General features: G+C 42.5%; 2 protein-coding genes across 3 annotated transcripts in view; one reads left to right on the top strand and one right to left on the bottom strand.

Annotated features, from left to right (window-relative positions):
• Nucleotides 1-1,381, bottom strand: part of LOC133018470 (partitioning defective 3 homolog) — a 237,599-nt gene extending 236,218 nt beyond the window's left edge. Inside the window, exon 1 of the mRNA XM_061084838.1 lies at nucleotides 1,199-1,381. Within this exon, the coding sequence (XP_060940821.1) occupies nucleotides 1,199-1,318 (120 nt within the window). The 5' untranslated portion in view covers nucleotides 1,319-1,381. The remainder of the gene's footprint in view (nucleotides 1-1,198) is intronic.
• Nucleotides 1,382-8,132: 6,751 nt separating this feature from the next.
• On the top strand, nucleotides 8,133-18,685 carry crema (cAMP responsive element modulator a). Of its 2 annotated transcripts, XM_061083928.1 has the most exons (7): nucleotides 8,133-8,279; nucleotides 8,733-8,865; nucleotides 10,759-10,847; nucleotides 10,926-11,065; nucleotides 11,941-12,108; nucleotides 16,177-16,336; nucleotides 17,113-18,685. In XM_061083928.1, exons 1-7 carry the CDS (start codon nucleotides 8,167-8,169, stop codon nucleotides 17,255-17,257), a joined length of 948 nt encoding a protein of 315 aa, XP_060939911.1. In that variant the 5' UTR covers nucleotides 8,133-8,166; the 3' UTR covers nucleotides 17,258-18,685. The 2 variants fall into 2 exon arrangements, with proteins under 2 accessions (XP_060939911.1, XP_060939910.1); XM_061083927.1 differs by lacking the exons at nucleotides 8,133-8,279; nucleotides 8,733-8,865; nucleotides 10,759-10,847; nucleotides 10,926-11,065; nucleotides 11,941-12,108 and adding an exon at nucleotides 14,094-14,370.
• Nucleotides 18,686-19,800: the final 1,115 nt, after the last annotated feature.

The following is a 19,800-nucleotide window of genomic DNA, read 5'->3' as shown; positions in this document are numbered from 1 at the left end:
TAAGGGAATATCTTGTTTGTGTTGATTTTTATCGATAATGAGCTCAACAGTATAAACATTATTTTGAATAGACTTATTGAGGAAAACGTATAATAAAACAACTTCTTTAAAGACGTATATTAAGTGTTATTATAGTTTCCAATGGAATCTGAATCCTCAATGTCTACGTGAGTTATACAAACTTATATTGACAACTTCCGTGTACGAGACTGATGCAGAAGTGTAAAACTTGTGTGTTCCTTTTATATATTTGTTGTGATAAACAACTTTTATTGTGAAGAAGCTCCTGTGTCTGCTCTGAGGGTCTCGAGCCTGAAGGTCAAAGGTTATCAGCCTCTGCCCCAACTTCAGGGAACAAGTTTTCTTAGGATCACTTTTATCTCTGGGATTTATGTGGCAGGTTCTTCACCTCCTCCTCCTCCTCCTCCTCCTCCTCCTCCTCCTCCTCCTCCTCCTCCTCCTCCTCCTCCTCCTCCTCTTCCTCCTCCTCCTCCTCCTCCTCCTCCTCCTCCTCCTCCAGTCAGCTGGAGCTTTGCACTTTCCCTCCTTCTACGAATACAAACTAGGATGCAACACAACTTTTTAAAAAGTATTAAAAAGGCCTGAGTGACGTCACCTCCCGCCGGAAAGACACACTTCACATGCACATGTTTACTGTCCCTGATGCTGTTCCACACTCCGCTGTTCTGCCCTGCAGCCGGGACCCCCCCGCTCCTGCTCCTGCTCCTGCAGCCCGCGGGCTAACCTGCTAGGAGGCTAATCCCAAACCTCCCACATGTCCGCATGTAGGGTTCTAGGTTCTAGATTCTACATCTATATATTACACGTCTCATCTAGAACCCCTAACCCGCGGGGGGTGGACGAGCCCCTCGGTGGAAGAGCCCAGGAGGAAGTTTCTCCAGAGAGGGGGTTCGCTCGGGAGCAGAAGAGCCACAATGGCGGTGCGCGTTGTGTTTCTCTTTGGCGGACAACAACAATGACCCGCTGCTGCATGTGTCTCACAGCAATCAGCAGAGTCCAGCTCCACTCTGCAGCGGGAGGAAGTTTGCGCCATGTTGATCGCACCCTTCCTCCTCCTCCTCCTCCTCCTCCTCCTCCTCCTCCTCACACATTGTCTCCAGAACAACACAACCCGCACCAGAACAACACAACCCAGTCCAGGGACACACTATGGGGACACACTCGGGGACACACTTACCTTGGCGATGGCCTTCTTGTACCGCATGGCCGCCTGCTGGATGACGGTGAGCACCGGGATGTCCCCGGCTCCGCACGGCACCACCACCCGGGTCCGGCCGAAGCACACCGTCACTTTCATGGCTCTGCTCCCCGGAGCTCCGGACTCAAACCCGGGGAGGAGGAGGAGGTAAAGGAGGAGGTGGTGGTGGTGGAGGAGGTGCAGGAGGAGGAGAAGCCCGGGTGGAGGCAGGAGGAAGGAGCATGGGAGTTATTCCGTCACAGGCGCGAGGAGCGCGGCTCTTTACGCGTCGCTCCGCCGGACGACATTGTTCTTGTGTGTGTTCACAGAGAGAGAGACCACCTGTTTCTCTCTCTCTCTCTCTCTCTCTCTCTCTCTAGATCCCAACCTCTCTCTCTCTCTGTCTCTCTCTCTCTCTCTCTCTCTGTTTCTCTCTCTCTCTCTCTCTCTCTCTCTCCCTCTCTCTCCGCTGAGCTAATGCTCGGTCATGTGTTGCGTTCAGGTGCCGCTGGGATGTGGGAATCAAACAATAATATATAAACATAAATAGAAAAACACAAACATCAACTATTTGCATGCTTGGAAAAATATAAAAACGCAAGAATTTTGAATGTGTATAAGACAAATATGAATATTCTTAAATATAAATACATTATAGTTATAAAATGCTTTGATATATATATAAAAAGATTATATATACTCATAAATGCTTGGATATAAATATAAAAAATTATATGGCAATACTTGGATCGAGACATACAAATTCCTGGATATAAATATGAAGTAGATATATATATATAGTTGACATATATCAAATAGATATGAATATCCTTAAATATAAATATAGATCAGTTAGAAACTGCTTCGATATAGATTTAAATGAAGATAGATATAATGCGATTAGATATACTCATAAAAATACTTGGATAGAAACATTACATGGAAATAAAAATGCTTGGGTACACACATAAAAATTATTGGATATATATAGATATAAAAATGTTTTGATGTAGATATGAGACAGTCTTAAATATCCTTTCATAAAGACATAAAAAAGACATTAAGATGCTTGGATATGAATATAAAAAGTATATATAAATGCTTAGAGATAGACACTGTATACACTTTTCTAACAAAGGCGGTGAAATCCTGGGAAATCACAGCTGGGTTTTTGTAACATCTGAAGTTGTTTTCTACGAGCGGCACTGAACGCACCAAGGGAGCAGGGGAGGCCACGGTGGGTCCTGAGCTGAAGATGGAATCAAACAGAGAAATAAGTAATAAGATCATAAAACCAGCGCATTGAAAAATATGCAGGTTACTACAGCGGCCCATAGAACAGTCCTCGTTAGAAGATAGATTAAAGTGGCGTTAGATAAGATTTGTTCATAGGGAGGAACTTTTTAAGTTATTTATTCTTTCACACATCTGTAATGCAGCTGTTATGAGTCAGATATTTATACGTTTCTTTTTGTTAAGCAGTGATGTATTTTAATTTCTCAGTGACACAGCCGGCTCCTGTGTTAAAAGCCTCAGGTCTTCTCCAGCACCTGCTTCGTCCTTATTTCTGTAACTCGTCCCACCTGATAGTGAACTGAAAGTGAGTCAAATGAAAAGCAGTCCAGATCCACGTGGGGAAGCGTTCAGGAGCAGCTGCCCCGGCACATGGATGGACCCGGGCCACGGAACACGTCTGCACAAAGCAACACAGACCACTGAAGACGAAGACAAGAGTCAGAAGAGTGAGTAAATAAGTGAGATAAACTTAGATGTCCTTACTCTCCACCTCCGACTGAGCAAGTCCCAGAGAGGCTGGACCACATGCTGGGTTTAGAGAGAAGGAGAAACCAGAGGAGAACCACTGAATGTCAAGTATGTGGAAACAGTTTGTGCACCTTCTTAAATGGGATCCCTCCAGCACCTAGAGCCGGCCTGCAGCTGGGAGTCTATTTCAGCCCGGAGCACAGCTGGAGCCTCGGTCGCTGTCACCACGAATCCAGCTGCACCGACTTCTGGAGAACTCGGCCGCTTGTTGGCAGGGAATTCCACAGAAGGTGGAAGGAACAGAGGAAACGAGAATGAAAAGTGTTAAATGGTTTATTTTTAGTGAAGAGGACGATTGTAGACTTTGCATTTTAGACATTCAGGTGATTTCATTGCACAGAGCTTCATACAATCAACGACATGACAAGTAACTGCACTGAACCAGAGGAGGTCAAAGGTCACAACCACCTCGACCAGTGGCTGTTTTACTGGTGCAGATTTGCTCAGAGAGGAAATAAGCAGCCATTTAACAAACCTATACAACATCAGATTGAATCTTAATTTAATCTCCATGGAGACAAATTTTATTTCAAGTTTTACTCCAAGACGAGAAACAGCTGGAAGAGTGAAAAATTAAAAAAGTTATTCTACATGTGTTACATTGTATTTATAAAATATGATTGATTGATTTTAATTATTTTGTCATGCACATTAAGGTCCCACCATTATTTAGACAAATTAAAAAGATAAAGATAGAAACCAGAGTCAATAACAAAACTTAACAAATAAACCATCCTGTCTTCCTCTCCAAGATTTATCAAAAACCTAAAAGGATTAAAATCAAACATCCATTTTTATTCAGTCGTCATCAGAGCAACAGAACATTTCCAGATTTTTGAGCATTTAATATAGATGTTCTTATTTCATCATAATGAGGGAAATACAGAAGAAAAACGTGATTCATTCTCCACCTCTCAATTCACACAATTGTTTTTAATTTACATGAGCCAATTAACTTTAACATAAGTATAAAAATCCACCTGATGATTATGAGAAAGCATCATATTTGAATCAGTAGTGACCTCTGGTGGTTGAGAGTGAACTTTCACTGTGATCACAACCTGCTTTCAAACCTAATATCACCAGAGTGGAACATATTTAATTTAGCGCCAATTTGTATTCATTTTATAATATACAACAGATAATATGTGTAAATAATAATGTCTCTTATATCTAATAAGTATTCTTATTTATTTTTCTATTGGATTCAAACTAGAAATCAACTTTAAATATGCAAATAAACCAACTAGCTTTTATTTTAAAAGGTTTGGAAGCAGTTGATCAGGAGGTAAAGAGAGTTAAACACTAATGGACGGTCAGTGGTTCGATCCCCTGCACATTCCAAGTGTCGTAGAAAAATATAAAATAATAAATACAGAATGAATAGAGCATCAATATAAGATACTGATGTGTTCTCGAGCAAGTCATTGAGCCCCGGCACTCAAATATATACTTTATACTTTATGCTCTGTATCATCTTGTAGATTCCGTGCCCTCTTGTCTATGTTGTGTCTCCCTCATGTCTTTGTGTACCATAACATGTGTTACCATAACATATGTTGTAATATGATTAACCTCATGCATAAGGCTGCTCCTGGACTGTGACATTTTATGAATTAGGGCGACTTAAGCTGCAAAGGCCACAACTGACGCCCAGATTCCTCTTTGATGGCATTAGCAGCGTGTAATTATGTGTTATGCGTTCATCCCGGGCTAATTTTGTGCTAAAGAGCTGTCTGGCCCGGCTCACACGTGGCCCCCTGCTGTCGGGCCTCTGTGCCCCCCCGATGGTCCCCCGTCTGCCGAGGGTCCTCGACCATCTGGAGCTCAACGCTCTGACCACAGGAGAGGAGGAGGAGGAGGAGGAGGAGGAGGAGGAGGAGGAGGAGGAGGAGGAGGAGGAGGAGGAGGAGGAGGAGGAGGAGGAGGAGGAGGAGGAGGAAGAGGAGGAGGAGGAGGAAGAGGAGGAGGACGGGATGAGGGACTGTACCTCAGTTATTATACAGTTGGAAATGTTGGGTTCCTCTTTACATTTTAGGGTCTTGACCTTATTATGCTATAGATAGATAGATCGATAGATAGATAGATTAATTAAATTAAGTCGTCATAGCAGCCGGTATATTTTAATACAATAAAATACAATACAATAGAATAAAATAAAAAATATTGAGGTAGAAAGAATAAAAAACAGAAACACAAGATAAATAGGTAGATAGGTTAATAGGCAGTGGCAAGATGATGGTAATAGGATGATTTGATGCTTAAATTTAACCTTTTATTTTAGATATTGTGAAACACTTTGTAACCTTGTTTAGACAAGTGCTTTACGAATAAAGTTAATATTGTAATTATTATTCGATTATTGCGACACAGATGTTGATAAAAGGATGTATGAGCAAAATTGTAAATATTAAAAGATGAAAAGAGAGATACAGGAATATAAAAAGAAAGAATCAAAATGTCCAGATTTTTCTATCAATATTGTCACTTTGAGAGCAAGGCTTGTTAATTTCACGTTCAGATTTTGCAATAATAATAAAACCATGTGCGCTTGCACTCAAATATTTTGTTGCTCGGACAAATCTCTTGCACTCGATGTTGGTGTGTTAGCTCTACGTCTTTCAGAGTAAACATAACACCACATGAGTCTCTTAGAGGAGTAAAGCCAAGACAATTTCATTTGTCAACACTTTACAGCTGACATTCTATTGGTCGTCATTTGTTTATTTGTTGACACACTTGTTTTGAGCAGAGGAGAAATCCGAGAGCAGACGTCTCACTTGCACCGAAGCAAAGTGAGAACAAGGAGAAGAGCTGAAGCTGGAGCGAAGGAAATCCTGTTTTCATAAGTAAAGACCAGACACTTAAATAAAGTGAAGAATACTCATGGATTGAATCTAAAACCGGAATTTTGAAGAACAAAAGAAAACTAACAAGCCTCCCAAGCTTTATTTATTCGTTCCAGAAACACTAGAAGGGACATTTTCACCACTGTGGTTTTTCAATTTATCCATTTACCATCCTAGTAGACCAAATGTGCAGAGAACATGTTTTACTGATTCACTGAATGAAGGACGGGACTCTCACTCTGTTACAGATTATGACGGACTTTGCCTTGCAGAGCAGAGCTCTTTGATAGCAGCAGGGGCGATGTTTGAACAGTGAGACCTCCTCTGGCATGCAGGAGGACAGATGGCGGCTCCGGGTTCAGCCAGAGTCACATCTAAATAAAGGAATTCAGAAAGAACAGAGGAGATTTTATGATGCTCCCACAACACTGGACAAACCTTCATATCAGAATTAAGTCGATTTTAAAACTCTATGAGAAATAGACTTTATTACAAGGAAGCAGGAGACCTCTGCAAAGGCCCAACGGTCTCATTTAAGTCAATGTGGTTTTACTTTATAGCAAAGTCAACAAAACAAAGCATCATGGATTCATAATCTCTGTTGTTGACAGATTATCAATTGCTCTTTTTCATCAAGATCCATAAATGTTTCCGTGGGAAAACGTCCAAAAATTCAAAACAGTTTCTTTCCAATCATCGCCATGTTTTTGTGATGACGTTTAAAAGCTCTTTCTTCTGCAGCTGATATTATGCTATTGTTTGTGTGTGTGTGTGTGTGTGTGTGTGTGTGTGTGTGTTTTTGTGTGTGTGCGTGTGTGTGTGTGTGTGTTAAAGCTGATAAATAAAATACAGGCAGCACAGGCCCCAAAACTGAGGAGACTTGATTGTCTGTTCTTAATCAAGTGTTGTTTTCTTTTTAGCCAGTAGGTGGCAACATAACTCTGCTCTGTAAACATGAGAGCGACCACAATAAAACAGAAAGAGAAGATAATTTTGTTTTTAATTTATTAGATACTTGAATCGTGTCTTCATGGTTTAATTTAAGCTCAGGTGTCAATGAAAGTCCATACTCTGGATAAAATATGTATTTAAAAACTTTTATAAATATATACATTTTATATTTTTATTAAAATATATTTTTTATATTCATACAGAACATTGATTATACAGTTCAATTGTCAATGTCAATGAAGTCCAATATCCTGGATAAAATATATTTAGGATTTTAGGATATTAATTGAGCTTTAAAGGTTGAATTTTCAACCTTTGTAATAATTGTTTTGTCCTAAAGTCCACCCTTGACTGTTACAATATATTTTATGTAATATAACATGTTGAAATATTAATATTTCAATGCATACATTCTCGATATCAAAATTGCAAATAATAAATATAGCTTATAGAGGTAGAAAAAACCTTTAAAGCTTAAAATATTAATACAGTTCCACATCCTGAACATAATATGGTTCAAGCTTTATATCAATATTAACATTATATGTATAAAAATATATTTTTTAAATTGCTGCTTCTTTAAAAGGAAGGAACAACGGTTTGTTAACTTTGTGAGGAAACGATCCCGGAAGTAGCTGCGGGTGATCGCTCTCGCCCCGCCCCCTCTACCCTCTGGTGTTTATTCGTCTCCGCAGCGTCATCAGCGCTGACGTGGACACGACGTGCGCGGAGCCCGAGGACGTCCGCGCGCACCGTCATCAGTGACGACGTAAAAGTTCGGTAAGTTTCCGCAAAACTGTCGCGTTGTTTTTTCTACGCAGCGTCAGTCGAAGCAGGAAATGATCAAAGGACAGAAATCATGCGTGAGCTGCGGGAGTTTCCACGCAAGAGAAACCGAGCGGAGCGGGTGAGAAGCTGACACGTGACTCCCCCCGCAGCCTCACTGAGCTGCGTCATCACTTCCGGGACAGGATGCAGAGGAAGTGAGATGCGAGAGCTTCAAAATAAAGTAGAGAAAAAAGTTTTTGCGAGAAGCACTTCCTCCTGAAAGAGCGGGCAATTCATTTTCTATTGTACGGTGGCCGACAGAGCTCAACAAACTGCGAACTAAGAAAACACGCAATTAGAAAAAGGGGTTTAAAAAGTTATAGACCTTTTCCATTGTTGTTTTCGCTCACAGAAGAATCAAAACAAAGAGTTTACAGTAGAAATAAAAGCATAGTTTGAAGTTTGTTCATTGTGTTTGTCTGACAAGTCGTGGAAAATATTAGTGTCCATTTATTTATTTATGAATGTTTAATAAAGGTCCCGGAGAAGAAGAAGAAACCACGACCTCGACTCGTCATGGACGCTTCGGTATCGTCTCGGCTCGACCGCAGTTTAAATAATTTGCTGTCGGATGAGGAGAACCAGAGTGACGCCAGTTTATCTCCTGCACCCCCCCAGGTACACACACACACACACACACACACACACACACACACACACACACACACACACACACACACACACACACACACACACACACACACAAGTTTAAAGCGAAAATATATGCCATATACACTATCTATGTGTTTTTTCAAAAAGTAGCTTTTTTAATACCTAATGTTCATCTTTTTATAAATCAATTGTTTTTCACATTATTAATTGGTTTTATTATCATTATTGTACATGATTTTTTCTATATACAGGAAGGTAGGTACACACACACACAGACACACTAACACATACATAAAGTGACATTCATGGTTCACAGCATCTTTTTTCTGTTTTTTTTTAACGTTGCTATTCTTTTATACCACACACAATGTTCCTCTTTTTTTAAATCAACTGTTTTTGATTTTTTCATCTGAGTATATTTTCACATTATTTATTGGTATTATTATTATTATCATATATGATTTGTTGTGGCAGGAGTCTGTGGCAGAGTCACCCGGCGTGACCGTGGTGCAGCTGGCTGACGGTGAGACGCTGGAGGTCAAGAGGTCGATCCCGGCGCCTCAGGCCTCGGTCATACAGGCGCCACAGGTCCACACCGTCCAGGTGAGGGTCACGTTCCACTGAGCACAACTTCCAGATCCAAACATAAGTCACTCTCAAGTTGTTGTGAGAAAACCTCGAGCCCAAGTCCGAGTGAAACGTCTCGTCCTCAAGTTCAGGTCTGGAGGTCACGGCTCCGTGTGTTTTACAGAATCATTCACAGGCTGTGATGTCAGAGCTGGTGTGTGAGTGAATGAGGATTTAGCCGCTGTGTGCACGAGGTTCAGTGCAGCGCTCGTGCTCTAATGCATCTGTTAATAGGATTGATGAGAGCGGCAGGAGGTTTAAGCTCGTCACTATAACCTTCACGTTCAGGAGGGTTTGTTGTCGTGTCTGCGCCGGACGACCTCTTCAGAAACGCCGGACAGCGATGACCTGCGCGGTCATAGCGCCGGTTGTTCGTGGACGAGCAGTGAAAGAGAGACGTTTATGGGGTCACGTGTTTTCCGGCAGTTTTCCTCACACGTGCAGCTGGATTTGCAAAGCGTTTCATGAAATGTGTCTTTGAGGATCATTTAAAAAAAAAAAAAAAGGGGATTTCAAAGTGATCATGACAGAGGAAACACTGTGGAGACTCAAGGCGAGAACGTGTGATCGCGGCGGCAATAATCCGACAAACACACCGATTGTGCTGCGTTTATAAACATCTGCTTTTAATAGCAGAAGTGAGCAAATGGCCGTGGACACGCCCCTCTTTAACCTGACTTGAATCAGAAATGTTAAAAATGCCAAAGCAGCCTTAGAATTGGAGAAACCACCATTACGCCCAATTTTGAGTCATTGAGATCCAGAGGCGTTGCAACCGTAGATATCATATATAAAGACTAGATGTCTTGTTCGACGGAGCCGGACGTCCGCACATGGCGGCCATCTTGCTACGGGCCATCTCGCTCACCCATAACATTGTGTTTGTAGTGGTAAATAACCATAACTTGCTAAATTTTCAACCGATTTTTAAACTATCTGGTTTGTTATAAACGTCAGAGATGTAGTTATGACACTGCATACATTTTTCATTTTTTTTAGAAAATAACATAATTATTCATAAGTATGCAGTGTCATATCTACATCTTTGACGTTTATAACAAACCAAACCGTTTAAAAATCGGTTGAAAATTGAGCAAGTTATGGTTATTTACCACTACCAACACAAGGTTATGGGTGAGCGAGCTGCCCCGTAGCAAGATGGCCGCCATGTGCTGACGTTCGTCTCCATTGGCCTGCAACGCAGACGAGACATCTAGCCTTTATATATGATATCTATGGTTGCAACAGGGTAGTAGGCCCGGGGCCCTGAGCAGATTTGTGAGAACCACCTTTTAATTTGTATATATGCATAGTGACTGCCATATGCATCTTGAAATCTGACTATTGCAAATATAAACGCCTTCCACTCTCCAGATTGTGTTTCAACCGAAGATAAACCTCCCTAACTCACATTCTCTAAGGGAGACGGGCGACTGACATTTTACGTCAGAGCTACAAAGATAATCACGATATTACAATGATATTATGTTTCTTGGGTTTGATGTTCCGGCCCCTTGGTGCCTTTTAGCCCGAGGCCCCTTTGAAACCGTTCCTGCCAAACACACAATGTGTGTGTGTTAAACCACAGGATTTATTCATTCCACCTACGTACACAAATAATTACAGTACATAGAGCGTGTGTAAAGAGGCATGATGGGCTGAAAAGAATAAAAAGCTTCTCAGATTCCCTCTTTGACGTCATCCCTCGCTTTCACAGGTTGTTGTATCAAACACATTCCAGGTCACTCACAAAAGCCTGTGTATGGAAAGTCAAACCCTTTCAATCACAGCAAACATGTTGCCAAAACAGAAATTAAAAAGAAAAGTGGATTAGACACCACTTTTTTAAATACTGCTGGTTCTCTACAGGTCGCCACGGCAGCAGAGCTGGAGGAGGACGAGTCCACCACCGACGCTCTGAGGAGACGAGAGGTTCTCTCCAGGCGTCCGTCCTACCGGTGAGAGGACGTCATCGCCGAGCAGCAGCGTGTGAAGTGTCGTCAGGCGACTTAATCTGATTCTCTTCCTCCGCACAGAAAAATCCTCAATGAGCTCGCGTCCGATTCGCCGGCAGTTCCTAAAATCGATGAGGAGGAGACAGAGGATGAGGAAGAGGAGGAGGAGGAGGAGGTGTCGAACGCATCTACCATCTACCAGACCAGCTCAGGACAATACAGTCAGTACAAACAGACACACACACACACACACACAGACACACACACACACACACAACAAACTGTGTGTGAATCAGCCTCAAACCAGCTCCAGAGATATTCACTTTATTGTTCAGAATCAGAATCAGAATTCTTTTAATTGCCAAGTATATTTGCACATACAGGAAATTGCCTTGGTGTGGTTGGTGCACTGTACATAAATAACAATCAGACATTAAACAACAATATATATATATATATATAAAACAATATAAAACAAAACAATATATACAGTAAGAGAGTTCCCGTGAAAGTCACTGTTCAATTCAGCGACACAGGAAACTGAATTCAACTCACCACCTGTTTATGTCTGTTTATAACTACGTCCACTTCAGTTCCGTCAGTTTAATACAGCAAATAGTTTAAATACTTCAGAGCAGCAGCCTCAGCGACTTTCAGATGAATATTCAGAACACTTTTACCAAAAAGCAGAATTTTTAAAAACATGACTTAAAGCTTTTACTCGCTGTGTTGCTGCAGTTCTCCTCTAGATTCATCTCTGATGTGGACGTTGAGATTTCTCTGTAAAGATGAGTTTTCCTTCAGAGTTTCAGGTCAAACAAATCCACAGAATTAGTCAAACTAAATTAGTTCTCTCAAACACTGTCCGCTGAAATACCTCAGAATCAGAATCAGAATCAGAAGTATTTTATTGCCAAGTACGTTCACACATACAAGGAATTTGCTCTGGGTATTGGTGCAAACAATGAACATAGAAACATAAAAACGCAATAAATAAAACATGCATAGGAGAGCAATACAATTCTCATATATAGAATAATTATTCTCATTTCCTGCTTCACATCACTCAGTTTTAATATGATCTTTGATGCCACAGTCACAGTCACTCAAGATGGAGCCATCCAGCTGAGCAGCCGGGGGGGCCAGGCCCTTCAGGGGTCTCAGAACCTGACGCAGCCCGGAGCCACCATCCTGCAGTGTGCAGCTCAGCCCGGGGACGCTCCTCAGCAGTTCTACATCCAGGGCGGACAGGTGCTCCTCCAAGGTACGGATATCCTCATCTTCATAACTTCAATGTGTCCAGAGAATTTGGAATGGCCTGGCGGACAAACATGATAAGTCCCCAGGTCCTCTTGGGTTTAGAAACTGCAGAAGAACTTCCATGTGTCCTTCACGTCTGCGTGGTTGTTCCGCTATACTTCCACTAGAGGGCAGCGCAGAGTGGAGAGTTTCGGACGATGACAAACATGGCATCGTGGATGTTTGTGTCTTGCGAAGTAACCTCATCTTCGTCTAAAAGTCTCTTCAAAAAGTTCCTCCATTGCAGAACTGTCTTCTCTTTAAGCTAGAATGATTGGTTACACTGCCCCCTCACGATTTCTAGTGGTACTGCTACGTTTTGTCCGAATCCGTTAGCTTTCAGAAGACGCAGATTGGACGATGTGACTCTACTTCTTCCCTTTGTACCAAAATGAAAATCAAAATATCTCAGATACTGGTGATGCCATCTTGCACTGGTGGTGGTGGCCGCGATATCGAGGTCCGGCCGATACGTATGCTCGACCAATTGCAAGTTCATAGCTGCTGTTAACGCAAAAAGTAAATATTTTGCGTAATTAGTCAATTTTAAATCACTTCAGTAGGTAATATCAGTGGAACCATTGGCGACACTGCCCCCTCAGGATTTCTGGTGGTACTGCTCAGTTTTGTCTGATTCACCCGTATCCGTAAACTTTCAGAAGACACGTGAAACACGGAGGAACTCAGGTTCTGTACGTTTTCCCTTTGTAACGTTGAGCATAAATGAATCTTTATAATCCAGCTCCACGTCTGACTAACTCCTCCATGCTGCTGTGGAATGAAAACGATTTTCACAAGAGGCGATAAGTCGTCATGTTCTTCTTTTTGTTCGGTTCTCTGCTGGATCTTTTCTCTCTCTCACATCTTTCTCTCTCTCTCTCTCCTTTCTGCTGAAGGTGAGTTGTGTGTTGTGGCCTTGGTGCGGTTGAAAAGCTTGTGTGTGTAGGTGTGTGAACTGTGAAGGTCGGTTGTGGATTTCTCGAGTTTAACGCGACTCATGCAGAAGTCGTCACTGGATCCGTCAGTAGATTGAGACTTAGTGAGGCGTTTCTGGATCTGGATCTGGATCTGGATCTGGATCTGGATCTGGATCTGGATCTGGATCTGGATCTGGATTGTGAGTGAGCGTCAGGTTTCAAACCGTCTGGTCGGCGCTCGCTCTTTGCCCTCATGGCGTCAACACCCATCTTGTGATTGGCAAGTCTCAGTGGTGAGAGTTGTCGCACCTGAGACGCCACGGAAAGGAGGCGGTGAAGGAGGCGTGGCTTAAAGGAACAGTTTGAATTGTGATTATAACAATTATTTAAAATTACATTTTCAGTGCTCATTGACATTTAAAAGAAAAGTTGATTTATGACCCCTTTTTTTATTTAATAATAATATGTCCCTGCGTCATGTTTGTGATTGTACGTGTGTGTGTCCCGGTGTGTGTGTGTCTGTGTGTGTGTGTGTGTGTGTGTGTAAACCAGTAATCAGCTGCCATTACTGGAAATGTGTCACTTCCTGTGATGCAGAGGGTTTTCCCTGCAAGCAGCTGAGTATTTAAAGCAGCAAATAAATGATCCTTTTTCAACTTGTTTTGCTCGGTAGAATTCAGGGACATGTCGTTGTCCCTGGATGACTTTGGACAAATAGTGTTCTGCTGTCTCTTCATTCTTCAGACACACACACACACTGGCACACACACACAAAGACACACACACACACAAAATAGCTGCCGTCAGGGCGCTCAACAGTTTGCACGGCAGCCACTTGGGACACAATATCCTCTTGTTTGCTGAGCGTCTCTCCAGTTGCGTCACTAGTGCTAAAAATACAACCCCCCCCCCCCTCTCCCCTTGACTCACCCGCCCTCCCTGCCTCCCTGGCCCTGCTCACTGTGATCCGCAGGAGGGGGGGGAGGGCTGGCGGGGGGGGAGGGCGAGGGGGAGGAACTCTAATCCAGGGTGTTTTACTGACTTCAGCGAGCAGCAGTGATGTCATTGTGATGTCAATGCCTGTAATTGTAATCGGGCTGCAGAGTTGATGAGTATGTGCAGAGAGAGAAGAGAGAGGGAAGAGGAGACATAGAAAAAGAGAGAGGGAAAAAGAGAGAAAGAGAGTAAGAGAGAGAGAGGTTTCAGTGGAACAGGGGTAAAGCGTGTGTTCACATCGAGGTGATCTGCTGCTGTGAGTCTGGATTATTGGAAACGAGAGATGGCTGTAACCGGGGACGAGACTGAGTCAGGTAGAGTTCCTCTCATACATATCTCCATGTATGTGTGTGTCATGTGTGTGTGTCATGTGTGTGTGTCATGTCTGCTTGTTGTGTTGTTGCCTTTCAGGGACAGATTCATGCACCGGTTGGTTTGTTGTCAGCTGTTTAAAGTTGTAAAGTTACACCTGCAGATACAAAGACTCAAAACAAGAATAACCACAACTTGCAAAGAGAAAGTCCTTCAGTTGTGCGACTGTAGCCGGGCAGACGCACACGGCTCCCGCTCAGGAAACACTGATAAACACATTGTGGTGTTTCACTTGGACGTTGTGTGTGTGTAACTTCATGCCTTGTGACATGGAGCAGGAAACAGGTCGCTGCTCTCTCTCTCTCTCCAGCCCGGGAGAGACGCCAGGACACTTGTGATCTGACAAAACCAAACAAGTGTTCAGTTAGTTTGCTCAACTCCGTCCCTGCCAGTGTGTATCCTGCTGCTGCCACACACACACACACACACTAACACAAACACACTTACATCAACACAAACACACACAGAGTCACGGGACAATTTTGGGGACATGACTTTTGTCCCCAATTAACTTTTCTAAAAAACTACTGTCTGAAATTTGTGGTAGCCTATGACACAAAACATACACACACACACACACACACACCACTCCAGTGGTTGTCAGGCAGAAAGGGAGGGAGGGAGGTAGGGGGAGGGTTGGAAGTAAAGGGGCGGGTACCAGTGGGAGGGGGGGTAAGATAGTCGTCAGTTTGACGTCACTCCGGTTTCCTGGAAGAGAAGCCAAGCAGGAGAGAGAGAGAATGCAAAAAGGGCGAGTAAGACGCACATGCTGTCGTCAGCACAGCCCAGAGTCGCTCTGTTATCACAATGAGGGAGAGAGAGTGTGTGTGTGTGTGTAACTGTGACGAGTGTGTGCGTGTGCATGTGTGTGCGTACAGGAAGAGTCAGAAACTTCTCAGGAACAGAGTGAAGCAGAGAAGCTGAAGAGACACTCGAGTCACGGATGAGTCAACGTGAACCACAGAGCTGCTTTCTACTGGTTGTGTTAGAGTCAGTGTGACGTTCACTTATCAGGGTCATCAGTGGTTCATAGTGTGGTTAACACAACATCAATACACACAAACAGACACACACACGAGAAAAATTGAGACATTCGCAAGTGTTACTGTCTGAGACTTGTGTGCTTAAAAAAATCTCGGTACGTTTAATCGTGCATGAAAAGACGGAACAACTTGTCAAACAATGTTAATATTTTAAAATCAGTTTACGTGCTTTTACTCACGAAAAATAGATACGATTTAACCGTCACGTCACCTTCACGTTAGCATGGTTGTTAAGCTATACATCCACTAGAGGGCAGCACGGAGTCGAGAGTTTCTGACGACAACGAACATTGCGACAAAGTTGATGTTTTTCCCTGTGTGACGTTATTTACCTCCAAAAGTCTCCCTTCGAAAAGTGTCTCCATGCTGAAAAGGCTTCCCTCTAAGCTTGAACTATTGGCTACGCTGCCCTCTCATGGTTTCCAGTGGTACTGCTCCGTTGCTGCAAAATTAGCCTTAAATCTGTGAGATAGATGGTTAAATAAATCCCGTAAAATACTCAAATATGACTCTATCGTGCTGCTGTTGACGTAAAAAAAGTCAAATTTGCGTAATTTGTCCATTTTGAGTCTCTTCTAGTAATTTAGGAACGGTCGTGGTCAGAGGAAATTCATCTTCTCTGACAGGAAGTTGTCGCTGTGGAACGTCCTCTGGTGAAATACTCACATTTACTAAGACTTTTTGTGTCCGTCTTCCCCCCCGCAGCCGCCACAGGAGACATCCCCGCCTACCAGCTGCGTTCGCCGAACTCGGGCCTGACCCAAAGCATCGTGATGGCGGCGTCCCCGGGCAGCATGCAGAGCCCCCCCCCCCACCGGGCCGAAGAGGTCACCCGCAAGAGGGAGGTCCGGCTGATGAAGAACAGGTAGGAGGACTTCTGTGTTTTATGAAAAATACAAAGTTCCTTATGAGCTTTGGGCAATTATTTGAAATCACAGTCACTACACAAGTCTTTAGATTAGATTAAACTTTATTGTCATTGCACAGTACAAGTACTTATACAAGGAAATGCAGTTTAGCATCTAACCAGAAGTGAAAAGGCAGTAAAAGTGCAGAGTATTGTGCATATTTAAAGTGGAATATGTAAATAAATAAGATCTGTACAGTAAGAAATATATATGGAATACTACAGTATAAACAGGAATTGTAAGATATAAGAACGATGAATACACTATGAGCAGGATAAAAATATAAATATATATAAATATGAATACACTATAGGCGGGATATACAGCAAGAATATATAAATTGTTCTTCGCCTTAATTGGCTGCTTCTTATTTGTTTTTAATGAAAATAGAGTTCAGATTTTTACTGATTTTTTTCATTTTATTTATTCGACTGTGAATGTGTGGATTTGGAAACTTTGTCAAAAGTCTGTCGGGTGATATCAACACTTTTCTGTTGCCAAGTGACAAATAGCAAGAAGGTCAAAGCTGCAGCAAAACAGCTTTTTTTATAGATGTGCATACGTCTGTTTTATTCATTTGTGACCAGAAAATGCTGCAGCAGGTTAATAAAAACATAAATATGGACAATAAGAAGGAATAAAACACGAACTTCTGCATAGTTTGCATTTTATCTGAAGCTGCTTGATTGAGTTTTTCCCTAACAACGTGTTTTCCTCCTCTTCTCGTCTGCAGGGAAGCCGCTCGCGAGTGCCGCAGGAAAAAGAAAGAGTACGTCAAGTGTTTGGAGAACCGCGTGGCCGTGTTGGAAAACCAGAACAAGACCCTGATTGAAGAGCTGAAAGCACTGAAGGACATTTACTGCCACAAGAACGAGTAGCGGCGGCCGCTCGTGGTCACGGCGCTGGAAGACGGTGGTGTTTTCAAAACTGCTGCAGAAACACAAACACACAAAAAAGAAGAAAAGGAAAAAGACTCTGGATCTAAAAACTGCTCCGGCTCCTCCGCTCGGACCTGGTTCCACGAGTCCAGAACAATTCAACCAGCTTGTGCTTTTGGCAGTTTCGCTCTCGTTCTTAATCTTGTGCTGTTTTGCATGTGAAGACTCAGAGTGGCGTGCACACTACGCTTGCTGTCGGGGGGGGGAACAGGAAGAGGAGGAGCAGGAAGAGGAGGAACAGGTGCTTCCTGGAAATGCACAAAGATTTCGCAAAAAGAGAAAAACCCTCATGCAGGTCGGCCAGGTCCGGGACCCGCAGGTTTCTGCACGGGTTCGAACGGAGAGCACACACAAAAACACAAAAACACAAAAGCTGTTCCACCAGCAGGTCGACCACGTCCCCCCCCCCCCCGATGACGTCATCTGTGTATTCACGCTTCTGTTCCTGGTTGTTTCATGAATTCCCTTTAATGCAGAAACACATGTCGGGAGAATCGTCCCCCCAGCGGTTTGTGATTGAAGTGGATCCCATCCGACCTGTTCCCAGTTTGTACAAACACACTCGATTCGTTTAGGGCTTCAAGCAAAAGACATGTTCGGCTTTTTAATGCACAGAACTTCAAAGGCTTCTCTCAATGGGGGGGGGGGCATTAATGTGAATCCAAAAAGAGTCTTTTTCATCATCACTAAAAGCACAGGAAGGACCAAAGTCTCAGTGTGGATCGGATTAGAATTTGTATTCTATCGCATTTATTTAAAGAATTTCACTCCACACGTTTATATTATATATACATGAAGATATATATATATATATATTCTACAAAGCAAATGTTACCGATTTAAGAAAAATACAATCATCAAACCTCAGTTTTGTAAGAGAAACTTCTTAAAGATGAGGAACAGTTGTGCTTCACTCTCACGCAAGCATGATTTCATTTTGTGTTTTTTTTTTTCAAATGATGGATCTCCGTTGTGGAATAAAAGTGTGTTTGATTATGGCTGGATATGAAAAAATACTCTGTTTAAAGGGTGACGCCAACTTTCTCTTTTGTTTCCTAACTTTTACTTTCATGGGACTTCTCCTCTCTGGTGTGTTTTTGGTGGTTTCCAAGAAGAGAGAAAGTCTCGGTAGAAGTTGACAGATGTTGAGCTCAGGTTGAATCCTTCTTTTTACCAACTGGACGACCCGGCAACCTTTTAACTTCTACACCAAAGCAGGAAACCTTAAGACTTAGCTCGATATCAGTTGTTCTGTATGTAGTTGTTTTAAATTTTTGTGTTGTCATCTTTTATCCCGGTGTACTTCCCTGTTTGAATTGTATTTTTTCTTTGTTTGTCTAATAAAAATGTTCAAATGTGACGTGGAAATACACGAGTTAGAGTTTCATGTTGGTGCAGAAAGAGGACGAAGTTAAGTGGAGTGTTTTTGTTGCCGTCTGTTTGTTTGTTCGTCGGCAGGATGACGCAAAAAAGTCCAGAGTGGTTTTCCCAGAACTTGGACGGAGGCGGGACTTGAGCCAAGAAAGAACTGATGAGAGGATCCAGGAATTACTTTTGAAAACATATTTTAAAGACTGATATCTATGAGTGTTCAGCTCGATTTAGTTTGATTTCTCATTTCACTTTCTCTCTCCACTTATGTCAAAAGCTTTAAAACACACAAAACGTGAATAGCATTCAAGCTGCACACACAAAACAAACACACAACTGGCATCAAGGCCAAAGTTTGCAATGTTGTGCTTGTCATCGACTTTGTATAAAGATGGACGACATGAAGCCAAAGCGTCTCAAACGCCCCCTGGTGGCCGATGTTGGTCAAATTTTCATGTTTCTGATAAATTCAGTTTGAATTTGTTGTTTGAACTTCAGGATTGACAGCTGAGACTGACCCACAAAACCTTGTTCGAGGTCACACAACTAGAACTGATGTAACACATCAGGTTGTGTGTTTGTGTATGTTAACATTAAAATCAGTACATTATAAGAAAGTGTTGAAAAAATAACATTAATAGGACGTCATTTTGAATCCAGCTCAGATCCAAGGAGCTGATAAATAATTTTACTTTTTGAAAATGAGTAGTTTCCATAGCAACGCCGGGTGAACAGCACTGATCATGACGTGTTGTCTGTGATATAAGCAGAGATGATTGTGTGTGTGTAGATAACCTCACACATGTGTTGAAGCACACTCGTGCATAGTGTACAACTGCACTGAAAACAACAACACACACATCTGCTTTATTTCTTCATCTGTCACAGACACACACCCGGCATGAACACATAAAGCACAACTACACACACAGACACACACACTGGGGTGAGTGCATTGAAGAGGAGATTCCAGTGAAACCTTGAGACTTCTCTTTATGATCAGAAAACCTTTCAGCTCCTGAAGCTTCAGAACATTCAACACTCGGCTTTTCTCCCTTTGATTTAATATTTCACTTCCTGTTCAGCTTCTATGAGTCACGTAACCTTTGATA

The sequence above is a fragment of the Limanda limanda genome, chromosome 13, assembly GCF_963576545.1.
Source record: "Limanda limanda chromosome 13, fLimLim1.1, whole genome shotgun sequence".
In the NCBI taxonomy this organism is placed as follows: domain Eukaryota; kingdom Metazoa; phylum Chordata; class Actinopteri; order Pleuronectiformes; family Pleuronectidae; genus Limanda; species Limanda limanda.
This window is presented reverse-complemented; position numbering and strand designations above follow the sequence as displayed.

Coding starts and splice junctions, on each gene's coding strand:
- crema (XM_061083928.1), top strand. CDS start 8,167: ATGGACGCTTCGGTATCGTCTCGGCTCGACCGCAGTTTAAATAATTTG. Junction 12,109..16,176: donor CGGACAGGTGCTCCTCCAAG/GTACGGATATCC, acceptor TCCCCCCCGCAG/CCGCCACAGGAGACATCCCC. Junction 16,337..17,112: donor GTCCGGCTGATGAAGAACAG/GTAGGAGGACTT, acceptor TCTCGTCTGCAG/GGAAGCCGCTCGCGAGTGCC.